This window comes from Notamacropus eugenii, chromosome 2 (genome assembly GCF_028372415.1).
Source record: "Notamacropus eugenii isolate mMacEug1 chromosome 2, mMacEug1.pri_v2, whole genome shotgun sequence".
In the NCBI taxonomy this organism is placed as follows: Eukaryota; Metazoa; Chordata; class Mammalia; order Diprotodontia; family Macropodidae; genus Notamacropus; species Notamacropus eugenii.
Window position 1 is genome coordinate 50,403,291 of NC_092873.1, and position 14,567 is coordinate 50,417,857.

General features: G+C 39.0%; 1 protein-coding gene across 2 annotated transcripts in view; it reads left to right on the forward strand.

Moving 5' to 3' along the window:
- Positions 1-14,567, forward strand: part of BAZ1B (bromodomain adjacent to zinc finger domain 1B) — a 63,288-nt gene that overhangs the window by 13,549 nt on the left and 35,172 nt on the right. The window contains exons 3-6 of one of the 2 annotated variants that reach the window (XM_072640223.1): positions 2,018-2,162; positions 2,447-2,648; positions 3,938-4,059; positions 7,499-7,696. In XM_072640223.1, the coding sequence (XP_072496324.1) occupies positions 2,018-2,162; positions 2,447-2,648; positions 3,938-4,059; positions 7,499-7,696 (667 nt within the window). The remainder of the gene's footprint in view (positions 1-2,017; positions 2,163-2,446; positions 2,649-3,937; positions 4,060-7,498; positions 7,697-14,567) is intronic. The other variant, XM_072640222.1, reaches the window with a different exon arrangement.

Genomic DNA, 14,567 nt, shown 5'->3' on the forward strand with positions numbered 1-14,567 from the left:
TCTTTTGACACCCTTGTCTTTGATTTACTGTAGTGATGAAAACACCAATTGTACAACTAAGGTAATTTTCTTGTCCCAAATTTCAGAACCTTTATATTGATTAAAGTATTGACTAAGTTTTGCCTGGCAATAACTTTTGTGTTTAGATATCCCTAAGGAGTAGGTGATAATCTTCTGCTTTTGATTATTTGGGGACCTCTCCATTGTTACAAGAACAATAAATAGCTATTTTAATATGACTGAGTTATCAGTTGCTACTTCTCCACAATTTTTCTGACCCTCTCTGGGTCATCTCTGATATGATAGACCCTAAGAGTTTACATAATTTTTCTTCTTAAAGAAGGACCTCATTTGTTCCTTAGCTCTAAGATACAGTGGTCCTTTCTGTTCTATCATCATGATCAGGATTCTCCTCTGCCTCTTTTGACCTTTGCTTTTACATTGAAGCCCCCTTACATTTCAACATTTGTTGTTGTTGATACCTCTTGTTTTTACACCATCTGCACGAACTACTCTTTGAATTTAAAAAGGCAAAGAGAAAACAGTCAACCAGAACTAATCAACACATCAGAAATATGAAGGTTTTGTTTTTGTTTTTTTTTTTTTAAGAAAAACTTCATTCTCCTTGATAATGTGGAGTAGAAAGAGCTGTGTTAAGCATTTCTTAAGAAGCACCTGTGTGTCAGATACCATTCAGCCCTAAAAGGATACTCCCATTTAGGCTGAGCTTGTCTCTGGCAGCAGTCCTTGTTCACTCCCTTGTTTTTTTCCGGGCCATTCCTGGTAACTAGTATTGCAAACTGCTTTGAGGGAATCTTTAGCTTCCACAGCTGTCACTGGCTTTAGCGCTGTTAAGTAGTGCCTTGAAAGTCACCCCTGCCTTCTTTACCTACTCTCTCCTTAGCCTCCATCTTTGTCTTACCAAAGATCTTCTCTTTTGGTAGTTGCCCTTCTTGGTTCTTGGTTGTGAGCTTCTCCCTCCAAGATCTCTTGCTGGCATTCAGATTTCTTCTCTTTCAGTTCAAGTCCTTCTCTTCATCTTCTGCACAACTTTCTCTCCCACAAACTGGAAGAGCTTGAATAAAACTATAAGGTATCAGAATCCCTTAAATTGTTTTGGAGAGCTTGGGTATAAATAACCCTTTATATGCTAGAACTTCTAAATTTTACTCACTAACTCATTTCTTGTCCTAGATTTCTATTTTTCTGCATAGCGTGTATCTTGTTTTTTTCCTTTGTGAATAGGTTTTATTGCATATGAAGTATTCCATAAACTAAAGAAACCATAAATTAGATATTTATTTTTACTCTGTAGAACATTTTTTTTTTTTTTTACCTTTTTTGATGGTTCAAGTTCCCAATTTTTAGCGTCTGTTATCTAAAGGCTTCTTTCTGGCCTGAACTTGTAGGCTTAGATGGGGATCAGGCTGTTCAGCATTAGCCCTCTCTCCTCATCCTAGGCTGAAAACTAACTTCTACAAATTCTAGGGAAGAAGGTAGACTATTCACAGGGTAGGGATTGGGGGGGGGGGGCATGGATCTTAGGTTTCCCCATACCCAGAGAGGTAACAAAATTAAACATCCCAAAAAAAGACTTTTTTGTCTTGGCTTGTTGTTGTTAGACCATCCACTCAGTGTCTTCAGATTGTTGTGCTTTTTGAGTAGTTGTATCTTTACATCATTTTTGCGTCTCTTCCCTTACTGTCATTTTCTGTTGCTATGTTGTTCCTTTTTCGAACTTGTCCTTCCTAATAATTTTGCACAGTTACTTGCTAAGAATTTCATAGCTAATAAGTGCTGGAGAAAAGCTTTCTTTCACATGGCTATGTAGAATAATCTGTGTCCTTTCATGTGACTGTACAGAGTTATGACTTTGTTTTGCCAACTTCTGTTTAGGGACTAGTTTGAGACCACAGGGCCCACATGTTGAGTGTTAACCAAGAGCTTTACCTTGACCAAATGGCTGAACTTGCCAGTTTTGAATTTTCCTTCTTACTAATTATGACATCTGTGTTAGCTTGAAGGAGGAGTTCCCTGCCTGGTATGAGAAGCTTGTGCTGGAGATGGTCCATCACAACACTATCTCCTTAGAGAAGTTGGTTGATACTGCATGGCTTGAGATCATGACCAAGTATGCTGTGGGGGAGGAGTGCGACTTTGAGGTGAGTGCCCATCTGGATCTGGAGTTGCTTGATTTAGCTCCCCTAGTGTACAGGTAGGAGGTGTCTGGCAGTGGGCCTAGAGTGCATCTGGGTGGGGTTTAAACAAAAGGTACTGTTGCCTAGGAGAATAGAAGAGATGCAATTTTAACCCTATTTCTATTATTAATATCTGAGGTATCATCTAGCTTCAGATACTATGACTTACTGAAGTAATAAACTGTGTTTGTCCTATTTACTAAACCCAGCTTGGTTTCTTGTTTTTTTTTTCCTTTTTCTTTTCATAGGTTGGAAAGGAAAAAATGCTGAAGGTAAAGATTGTGAAAATTCATCCTTTGGAGAAGGTGGATGAGGAGACCTCTGAGAAGAAGACTGATGGTGCCTGTGATTCTCCATCAAGTGACAAAGAGAACTCTAGTCAGGTGGCCCAGGATCATCCGAAGAAGGATCCAGTCATAAAAGAGGATGAAGGCAGGAGAGATAGTATTAGTATGTATAGTGTTAGTTTTAATCAAGGGTTTGTAATCAAAAGCCAGTTCTTTTTGTGCTACTCAGAATGTGATGGATTGTAAAAACAATAAGGAACAAACACTAAAACCTTCCCTGGTCAGTTAGACAAGGAGACAGCTCTGAAGTAGATGCATCCATTCTCAATGACCATTTCTCTGGGTTCTTTGGGTGGCTGTGGGAAGACCCTCAATTTCTAAGAGAGCCCTGAAGAAAAGAGTGAGACTGTCTCTAAATGTCACTGAAGAATATTGTGACTCAATGACAGAAGGTGTTTGGTTTTTTTAAATTTAATTAAATATTTTCAATTATATGTAAAACTGACACTTTAGGCAAACCATACTCTTTCCTCTTCCCCTCATCCTGCTATAAGAACAGTCATTTACCACTGGTATGAAAGTTTTTGTTGAAGTGCAATATTTAACTCTACTTTTAATTTTTCTACTCCTAGAAAAGTGTTTTTTAAAATAGGTTTGGAATCTAGAAGTAGCCCTTGCTTAAAAGGATGGCACCTCAACTCAAGATCTTTTTTTGTCTCCCTTATTTTTAAAAATATTTTTTATTTAGGCTTTATTTTTTTTAATTGACAGAGAAAATAAAAATAAAACACTACCAGGCTTAGGAAATAGAATGAGGTAATAACCAAAGACCCTTAACTCTTTGGCATAGTAACTTGAATAGTTCTCAAGTCATCATCAGCTGTTCTGTTTTGACTTGTTTGGTCTTTTTGATGTGAGATCTTTCAGAATATTAAAAATGCTAATAGTGTCCTAACGTTTAGGGAGTTAAGACTCCTCATAGTTTTGGGGATTTTTTTTCTCTATGCTTTTTCTAATATAGGCTTTGCTTTAAATTCCTAATTTATTTTTTTGCTACTTTCATTTAAGCATTAACAACTATTTATGAGCCCTCAGATTCTAATATTTCTTCTTACGAAATTAAATAACTTAGTTATATCTTAAAAGTGGATGGTTAAAATGATCATGTGACAATAACATGCTGATTTAGACATGATGCATATTATTGTAATGGTAATTATTACATGATGTAGGTTTTATGTAGTTTTGGTTCTCTCTAAGCTTTGACAAATTAAAAAGAATGTTTTGTACCTTAAATTTAAGAGCCCTTTGGAAGTATGCTTTAAAATCCCTTGAGCTCTTTGGAAGAATACTTTAAAATCCCTTGAATTTTTTAGGTGGAAAATAGTATCATAGACTGAGTTTTGTTATTCTGTTACGTGTTCCCTAACTCATTTTTCTTTATCTATGCAGGTGACAGGGCACGCAGGTCTCCCAGAAAACTCCCTACCTCCCTAAAGAAAGGGGAAAAGAAATGGGCTCCTCCAAAATTTCTGCCTCACAAATATGATGTGAAACTACAAAATGAAGAAAAGGTATGTTGGGACTTCATCTTTCTTCACAGAAGTATCAGGGAAAATAAAAAGGTAAAAGTCCAGTTATTTAGTGTATGAGTGATTAACTCAGTCTTTTAATTTAACTCCGTAGGTTTGAGAAAGGCTGAGTGAGGTGACATGTTAAACGTAGTTTTCAGTAAATACAGTTTCCAACTGCATGTTTCAGAGACTCCTTGTCCTTCCAGTTCCCCTAGACCTGTCAGAAAGGAAGATTTCTCTAGTTCCTAGCCACTAGCTGTGGCAGCCATAGCTTGAGGCAGTACTAAGAATGTTAGCAGTAGTTTATGGGGGCAGTGAGGAGCTATGCTGCTGTGTCTGTTTGTGTCGGGTTTTCTCTGGCATGTGTAACCCTCTTATGGATCCTGATTATGAGTTTGATTTCCATCACCTTTTATTCTAAGGATCCCAGGAATTGTTCTGTTTGCTTCTTTTTACATTGTTTTCCCCATTACTTCTCATCGGGGTTTGTCTTCTTTTTTAGGGAAGGCATTATGAAATGGAATTTATTTTTTCTTCTGACTATCCCTGAAGCAATAAAACAGCCCTTTGCACATAATGGATATGACCTTAGAGAGAGAGATAAGTAAGATAGGGTCTCTGCCATCCAGGGGCCTGCTGTCTAATGGAGTAAATAAGAGGTAGGCACATAATGATAATAATAATTAACATTTTTAGTGCTGTGTGCCAGGCACTGTGCCAAGGGCTTTACATACCTATCTTACCTTATTTGATCTTCCCAACAACATGGAGGAGCTAGATGCTATTGTCATTCTAATTTTTACAGATGAGGAAACTTAGGAAAGCTGAGGTGAAGTGACTTGTCCAGATTCACACAGTTAATAGTTTCGGAGACTGGATTTGAACTCAGGCCCTTCTAACTCCAGACCTAGCCCTCAGAATGGGTAGAAGCTCAGTGAAGAGAAGTGGAGGAGGGAGGCATAGTCCTGGCACACAGGGGTCATGTCAAGTCATGACAGTACCACCAAAATTAATACACAAACTTAATGCTGTATCAACCAGACTACCAAGAAGGTGCTTTACAGAGCTAGGATGAAATAAAGCTTACTTAAAGAAACCGCCCAAAATCTAGAATATTAAGAAAAATAATCCCCAAAAGGAAGATGAGAGTTCTTCTGGAACATAAATTTATAAAGCAGTCATCCAAAGTATTTGGCAGTACTGGTTCAGAAAATTAAAAAGTAGATCATTACAATAGATTAGAATAGGAAGAATAAGAATCAGATTATATAATGATCTAGGAAAGAATTCTGTATTTGACAGAACTGTCTAAGAAAGGTGGAAAGCAGTCTGGTAGAAAATGAGGGCTAGATTAACAGTTTCTTCACTAATCTATTAATAGACTCAATGGATATGCAACCAGGATACTAAGGGTTACACCACTGAAAAAAAGAGAAGAGAATCAAATTAGGCACTTTATATAACTAGTGAAATGAATTTGTAATAAAATGGTAAAGATTATGAAAGATAAACTCTACAATTTCACTTGCAAGAAATTTTGAAACAAAAGTAATACAACTCATATAAGAAGGGAATGGATTAACTATGGAAAGAAAAATCTTCATGTCACTACGTCTGAAGCCATATAGCTATACAGAGTAAAACTTTACTTGATTAGTACTGGTATCAGTGCTGGATAATGATACGAGCCCATCAGTTGGTGATGGAGTGCAACACCAGCATAAATTTTCAAAATATAAATACCTCTTTTTCTCAGTGACAAAACCCAGATATTTATTCAGATACCAGAAAGCCAAATCCACCATAGTAACAAATAAGTTCATGCATACCACCAATCCAGGGAGCAGTGACATCCTCAAGCCTTCTCTCTGTTAGACCTCCCCACAAACAAGCTCCCCTAGGCAAAATTCCTCCATCTCTCACTCACAGTAGCTTCAGCTCTGCCTTGTTCTCTCCCAGCTCTCCTCACTCTTCCTGTTTCACCCATTTGGCAAACTCCTCCTACCATCGCCTCCCTGTGACTTAGGCTGTGGGCTGGGCCAAAGCTCAAAAACAGGTCATGTGGGCCTATTAAAGGGCAGGGAAGACCTTCAAATGCCATTGACACTACATGGAGTAACTGTTGTAAGCAGAATCAGGAAAAAAAGTCCGGGTGCAGGTGCATGTTCTCACATACACACACACACACACGCACACACACCACTTCAAATGTATTAATAAGACAGATATTTTCCTTGCTTTTGGAAGCAATCAGGATTTAGTGATGGTCCTAGGGTCACACAGCTAGTGATTGTCTGAGGTCCTATTTGAACTCAGCTCCTGCCTCCAGGGCGAGTGCTCTATCCATTGTGCCACCTCACTGCCTCGGTAGATATTTTTCCATCGTGGCTCTCTATGGTGGAAAAGAAATTACTTCTGAACTAAAGAGTTCTTTGGAATTCCTGTAAAATAATCCTCATTTACAGTGGGGCAAGTCAGAATAAAAGATCACTTGTGCAGGGTCAAAGGCATCCACTCTGATGTTCCTGAGGGATTTGTTGAGCACAGGGAAACTGAAGGAGCCATTTCCAACAAGACATTTGGTCCGTTCCTGCTTAGAGGGTGGTAAGATTTTCTTCTAGTGCCACCACTGGATGCTTCCATTTGGACCATGTTGCTTCAGGGAAGTCATGGTCCTAAAATACTTGAGAAGAGGAAGAAGGGAACTTTACATAGCATAGCCTTCATCAGATTACAAATTGCTATTGTTACAGATATTCTATCACTCTGCTTCAAATTTTATTTTCTCAGAACTGCAGAGACCAAAATGGGGCTGATATTTGAGCTCTAGAAATTTTCTGCAGTTGTTACATATACAGGCCTTAGAGTAGAGAGGCCTTTTTTTTTTTTGACTTGAAAGAATTCTTTTTAAGGTGACATTTTATCTTTAAACTTCATTTGTTCATGTCACTTAATAGTATTGGCCTCTAGATTGCCCTTGAGTGGATTTGGAGAGTAACAAATTGTGGGGGTAATAGGGATATGGTTGCTGTTTTCACATAATTGAAGGATTTTCATGGAAGGATTATTTATTTTTGCATAGTTCCAGAGAGTGGATAAAATAGTTTTATAGGTGAGTTGTAGGGAAATGGAACTAGAACTCACTTGAATGAATATACTGCTTGAAACTGGAATAGAATTCTCTTAGTGAGTTGTCTGTTCACTCAGACATTCAACAACCACTTGTCAGAATTGTGAAAGGTTGTCCAGGTTTAGGGTGAAGGTGAGACTAGATAGTGAGATCCTTTCTATGGTTCAGATCTTTTGAGAAGTACTTGAACAACTTGTATCTCAGAATCCTGAAGTAGGAGTCCTTTCCACTTTCTTAAAATTGTGTTGTTCTTACTCTACTTAATCATCTCATTTGTGCCCCAGTAATGAATTTTGTTTGACTTCCTAGATCATCAGCAATGTCCCCGCAGACAGCTTGATTCGCACCGAGAGGCCACCCAACAAAGAAATTCTTCGGTACTTTATCCGCCATAATGCTCTCCGGGCCGGCACGGGTGAAAATGCTCCCTGGGTGGTAGAGGATGAGCTGGTGAGGAAGCACGCCCTGCCGAGCAAGTTCAATGACTTTTTACTTGATCCATACAAGGTAAGGACTCTTGATTGTGGAACCTAGAACATTAGGTCAATTTCTGGGGGTGGGGAGTGGAGGAGCCAACAGCAGCAGGATTGCAGGAAGGGTGACATTCTCCTTGAGAACTTGGATTTGGTACTCTAGGGCTAAGGGTAGAAGGTTGTTTTTGTTCTTCCCAACAAAATATTATTAATTAGGAAAAATACTTGTGCAATATGATTTGTTTTTGTACAGGTACCAGCATGTGGGAATAGTTGCTGAAACAAAAGAAAGTTTAAAGTGTATATTGTATTTATATGGAAGTTGGCTCAATAACTATATTTTAACATTTTTGTAACAAGTTCAGTCTTCTTTGGAGTCATCACTGTAGTTTTTTAAATCTTTCTTAGATGTAAAAACTGAATTTGTATGTTGTGATTTGTAAATGAATGGGTAAAACTCGTTCAACACCTTTAGTAAACATTTACTGTATGGCCTCTGTCTTCAAGTTGTTTTGCTTCATGATTTTAAAATACTGATTCTGTAAATCAAATAAAATTGCTTATTGGCAGTCCTTACCCAAGAGGAGACACGTATTTGTGGTAGACTAGTAGAAAATACTTATGTTTTCTAGAATTTGAGGTTCCTTCACAAGGCAGTTCATTCAATTCTTAACACCTTCTATAGAGTAAGTTGTAGTCATGTGACAATTGGGAAAATAGGTATGAAAAAGATATTAACAGCTTATGGTCACAAACAAATGAGTAGTGAATCTTCTTACTGCTGGTCCAGAGTCTTTCCACTGTATGGTGGTGATTTATTTTATCATTTGTGCCTCTTAACTCCATCAAGATGAGCTTGACTTTAGAGAGCAAAAACAAAAACCTGGACTCTTCTCTTTTTCATAATAGCATTTTCCTTTAAAAAAATTTTTTTTTAGAAAATCCACTTTGTCTTCCCAGTTGTGAAAGAGAAACAAAATCCTTTGTACTTTATAGGCAAAGAAAGCAGATTACCCCATTGAACATGTCCGAAATAAATATGCCCACCCTAAGTCCATTATTTTTTGGTCAGAAGTCTAGTGGCGTAGTTTTCATTCCTAGTCCTCCAAAAATGATAGGTGGTCATCACTTTGATCAGTCTTTTGTCTTATAATATTGTTATTGTATAAATAATTCTCCTTACTTCTTACTTCACTTTACGTCAGTTTGTACAAGCCTTCCCAGGTTTCTCCAGAGCTATCTCCTTCATTATCTTCATGATTTTTTTCAGTACAGGGTAGTATCCCTTCCTATCACTTTGTTGAGCCATTTCCTAGTAGGTGAGCAGCCATCTACTTTCTAGTTCCTTTCCACAGCAAAAAGAGCTGCTACACAAACAATTGTACACCCTTAGAACTGATTTCTACCTTACTTTGCCTTCCCTCTTACTCCTCCTTTGTCTTGTTCCTCTTATTTTCCTGTGGAGTGAAATATTCATGTACATGGGTGTGCTTACGTATATGATCTTTCCTCCCTTTATCAGGCAATTCAGATCCTTTGATCAGGTAAATCAGGAGGCTCCTCCTCCTTCAGATACACGCCTTCCTACTTGGTTGAACAGAATTCTGCCTACACACCCTGATTATGGGAGATACATTCACCTAGTGGTTTATTCCTCTTCCTCTCTAATCCTTTCAAGGCTTTTTAGACTATCAAGACATAACTGAATCATCCCCAGGCCTTTGTCTAATATCTGATGAGGATGGGTTCAGAGGGCACACATGTCATCTCCTCATGTTAGAATTGAAGTGACTTATATACTTAAGTTTCTTATGATTGTTCGAATTTACCTTTTTACGTTTCTCCTGATACTTGTGTTTACACTTCAGAATTTGCAAGCAGTTCTGGTCTTTAATCAGGAATGTTTGGAAATCCTCTTGAGGTTTTCTGGGTAATTTTTGCCTTCTGGAGTATTGAATTTTAAGTTCTCTGCTACTTTATACTTGTTGCTATCATGTGTGATACTCCTCACTGTGGCTCCTCAGTACTTGAATTTGTTGTTTTTGTCTATAAGCAGTACTTTTTCCTAAACCTGGAAATTCTGGATTTTGGCAACAATGTTCCTGAGAATTTCTATTTTAGGTTTCTTTCAGAAGATAACTGATGGATTCGTTCTGTTTCTACTTTTGTTGTCTGGGTTTAAGAGATTTGGACAGCTTTTTAGATTGCTTGACTAGGCTCTTTTTTTAGGTATTGCAATGATTTACAATTTTTTTTCTCCTTGAACTGTTTTATAGGTCTCTTGCTTTTGCTACATTTTGCTTATATTTTCTTCTACTTTTTTCAGTCTTTTGACTTAGCTTCTATACGATCCATTCTGATTTTCAGAGTTTGGTGCTTGGGCAGTATTTTGTACCTCATGTACCTAGCTGTTAATTCTCATTCCAGTTCTTTCTTCCATAGCTCTTGTTTCTTTTCCATTTTTCCCCCTAGCTCTCTCATTTCATTACAAAAAACATTTTAAAACTTTATCCTTTCTAAGCCCAAGTTATGTTTTTCTTTGAAACTCTGGTTGTAGAAGGATTGAATTTCAAAGCGCAGAGCCATATGCTTCCCTCCTGCTTCATAAATGCTGGATCCTTAAAGCCTCAGTTCACAGCTCTTCTTGAACCCTGAACTGGCCTGGACTTCCAGACGACTTTTGTGGTCATCAGGGAACTTCTGACTCTTTCTCTTTGACTCAAACCTCATTGGTGGGCCTTTAGAATCACCTCTTCCACTGATGGCAGTGTTACTTAAAAGCATTTTGAGTTGGCAGTTAGTGTAGAAGACAGTTGTTACTGTTGGACCTGCACAGTTAGCTCAAAGTTGAGTGATGTGTTGTCTTTTCTCATTGAATAAAGCTCAAAGTCACTAATGATTCAGAACTTCCTCACTTCATCTGTCATTATCTCAAATGCCATTTATTTACCAAAATAATCTTCTTAATTAAGTATTCAGGGGAATCCATTACTCTCCTACCCAGGAGTCAGTGGTTCTCATTTGCCTTTAGGATGAACCCTCTGCAACTTATCTCCCTCCTGCCCTCTCTGGCCTTCTTGCGTGGTGCTTTCTATGAACTCTGCTCTAGCTGGTTTCTTGTTGCATCCCATTGGTCTCCTAAGCCCTCATGCCCAGATGATATTCCTTCCTTATATCTGCCTTTAAGACCTAGCTTTGAACTTGCTGTTCAGGTCATCTACCTCAGGGATCTTCACATTGCCTAGAGGGTTAGAGCTCCCTTTGGCCCCATCACTTTTTATCTTACACTGGGCAACACCGCATTGCTGTCTTGCCAGTTTTGGGGTGAATTTTGTGAGGGTATGTGAATCTCTAAAAGTTAAAAGTGTCATGGTTTTCTTAGTTGTATCTGATTTCTTTTTCATAACTTAGGAGAAGCTATAGGAGAGATGGCATTGGCAAGAAATGTAACTTGTCTGATGTTTGAGCGGGATTGCACAGTAACAGAGCAGTTAGCGACTGAGTCTTTGTGTCTAGATCGTCAACTGCACTTGGCAGGAACCATGCCTTAATTTGATCAGTACCTTGCTTGCCATCATTGAGTGCTTTGTCGACATTGGGTATCCACTTAATTAGAATTGGAAGCCCGTCTCCCTCTAATTTGTTCCTTTGGGTTAAGTGCTGGGGAAATGTGAAACCTGAATATCTTGACCTTTATGGCACCATCCTGAATTTATTCTAGTGGCTGTCCTTTCTTAAAGGTGTGTTTTTGGATGGTATAGTTGGTGGGGATATAACACTGCTGTTAAGTTATTTAGATGTGAATTATTAATTCCTTTTGCATAATTGATACTGACTTAATATCATCATTTAACAAATAAAAGATGCTAATAACATTGCTACACTGGGGAGATCTAGAGACAAGAAAACAATATACCTTGGCCTGGAATTTTTCGTGTAGTAAAGTAGTATTTTGTCTCTTGAACTTTTGTGTGTTAGAGATCAGGGCACGAGGCATTTGTTTATTTAGTTAAAATAATTCCAATTTCCCCTCTAGTGAACTTATTTCTGATCCCCTTTTATTCCAAAATATTTTCAGTTACTTAATTCATTCTTGAAACATTCCAGTAAAGTAAAAAGGACTCAGTAACTTAATTGGGCAAGTTAAGTATCATGTAACATGCCTGCCATAGGAGCAAGAGCATCACAAAGGGGAGCTGGGAATTGTTGGCAAGTTTGCCTTCACAGCAACCCTGTGAGGAAAAGGTATTGTCATGCTCATTTTATAGATGAGAAAAAGAAGTGAGGTCCCAGTGCTAATGACTGAGGCAGGTTTGAGCCTAGAATACCAAATGTGGCCAGTTCATGCTTGAGTTTGATTTGAACATACTGTCACTAACCAATAAGTTAAGTTTTATATAGGAATTTAGTATTGCCAGTAGTTTTATTGATAGAATTCATTTATTAAGGACACATATATTAGTCTGAAGCAAATGGCGGTGGTGGTGGATAGTGGTAATAATAGTCTCTTCTTCTACTGTTGTTACCCAGGTTGCTAAAATATGTCTCTAGACCCATCAGGAAAGGCTTTTGTTTTAAATGATGGCTATTTTTTTTTTTTTAATGATGGCTATTTCTAATGAGTCGTCAAGTATTTATTAAATACCTTCTGTGGATCACGCATGAGTGTATCAGTTGTATCAAGTGCTGGGGCTACAAAGAAAAAGAGTGAAGCAGCCCCTTTTCTCAGGGAGCTTTCCACCTGATGACATAAGCACAGCATAAATATCTGTGGAGAATAAAGAGACAATACAAAAGAGCTGACTACAAGGTAGTCTGTGTGAGGCTTCAGAAAAGAAGAGAGGGGCTCTGTGTGCTAGAGGGGAGGAGAGAGGAAGGGCATTCCACAGAGTGGGGATAAGCAGAGCAAAGGCAGGGAGAGGAGGAGTGTTGTATATGAGGCAGTCTGGGTGACCTTGCAGTGAGGTTGGGAAGGAGAAGGGTTGTGTTTGCTAGATGCAATAGAGAATCTGCTGGACTTTCAGGAGGGGAATGATGTGGTCTCATCTGAGAGATTTACGGTAGGGAGACCAGTTAGTGAATGGTTGGTTGCAGTAATATGGGCAAAGGCCTGAACTAAGATCCTGGGCCCTGTGCGTAGAGAAGAGTTGGATGTGGAAGGTGTTATGGGGTTTAGACGTGGCAAGATTCAGTAAGCAGTCATTTCCATGCCATGAATGAGTGAAGTAATGGAAATGAATTTAAGTCCCAGACCTGGGAGACTAGAATAATGGTGGCACCTTTCATAGATACAAGAGGATAAAAGAGGAAAAGAGTTTCAACATGTTGAGTGTGAAAATGTCTCCAGGACATGCCGTCCATTAGGCAACTGGTGATGCCAGTGATCTATGGAGAGGGGGAGCTAAATCTATGGGAACTGAAGAGAGAACCCAGAGAGCCCAGAACAGACACATGGTGAACAACACCACGGCTCCTGAAATGATGAGCCACTAAAGGAACAGAGAGAGAGGCATCAGAAAGGCAAGAGGAATGTTGTGTAAACCCAACATCGAGAGAGTATCCAGGAAGGATGCAGACTGAGAAAAGGCCTGCCAGCAACCACTTAAGATTGAAGACTATGTTCATGCATTGTAGTAAGACCTGAGGACACAAAAGTAAGGACCCCTCAAGAAACAAAAGTCCACTCTAAAAGAGCCTGCATTCTAATTGGGGTGTGTAAATAACTGATTTCATACAAGACCTAGCTGCAAATTAGATGGAAGGAGCACTGCTAGCTGGAGGCATCAGGAAAGGCCTCTTGTAGAAGGTGGGATTTGAGTTGAGTCTTTAAGTAAGCCAGAGAGGGAGAGATCATTCTGGGCTTGGGAGACATTCAGTTCAAAGGCCCAGAGTGGAAGGTGAGATTGGTGTACAAGGAACCTCAAGTAAGCTGTTTTTGCTGGGTCATAGAGTTTAAGAAGGAACGTAAAGTGAAGGAGTTAATGAGATTGGAAACAGCTTTAAGTGCCAGGCAGAAGAGTTTATAGTTGATCCTGGAGTTATTAGGGAGCAATGCAAGCTAGAACAAATAGGGGGGGTGTCATGGTCATTCCTGTCCTTCAGGAAAATCACCTTAGCAGTTGAGCAAAGGATGACTTAGGAGAGGGGAGAAGGTTGAGGTAGGGCAACCATGAGAAGACTATTTCATCATTCCAGGTGAGAAGTGATTGGGGCCTGAGGGTGATGACCATGAATGGAGAGAAGGGGTATTATCCAAGAAATACTGGCAATTGAGAGATTGGTTACTTTGGAGAACAGTCTCAGCTGAGTGAGATTGAAATCTGAATTGCAAAGGGCTGAGGAGTGACGTGAGAGGAAGGTTGAGCTAGGGACTGGCAGAAAAAGGAAAGAAAGATTGAGGATGACGAGTTGAGAGGATAGGAGGATCTAATGAAGATTTAGGATGACAAGTTGAGAGGATAGGAGGATCTAATGAAGATTTAGGATGACGAGTTGAGAGAATAGGAGGATCTAATAAAGATGTAGGATGACGAGTTGAGAGGATAGGAGGATCTAATAAAGATGGAGGATGACGGGTTGAGAGCATAGGAGGATCTAATAAAGATTGAGGTTGACGACTTGAGAGGATAGGAGGATCTAATAAAGATGGAGGATGACGAGTTGAGAGGATAGGAGGATCTAATAAAGATGTAGGATGACGAGTTGAGAGGATAGGAGGATCTAATAATGATTGAGGATGACGAGTTGAGAGGATAGGAGGATCTAATAAAGATGTAGGATGACGAGTTGAGAGGATAGGAGGATCTAATAAAGATGTAGGATGACGAGTTGAGAGGATAGGAGGATCTAATAAAGATTGAGGATGACGACTTGAGAGGATAGGAGGATCTAATAAAGATGTAGGA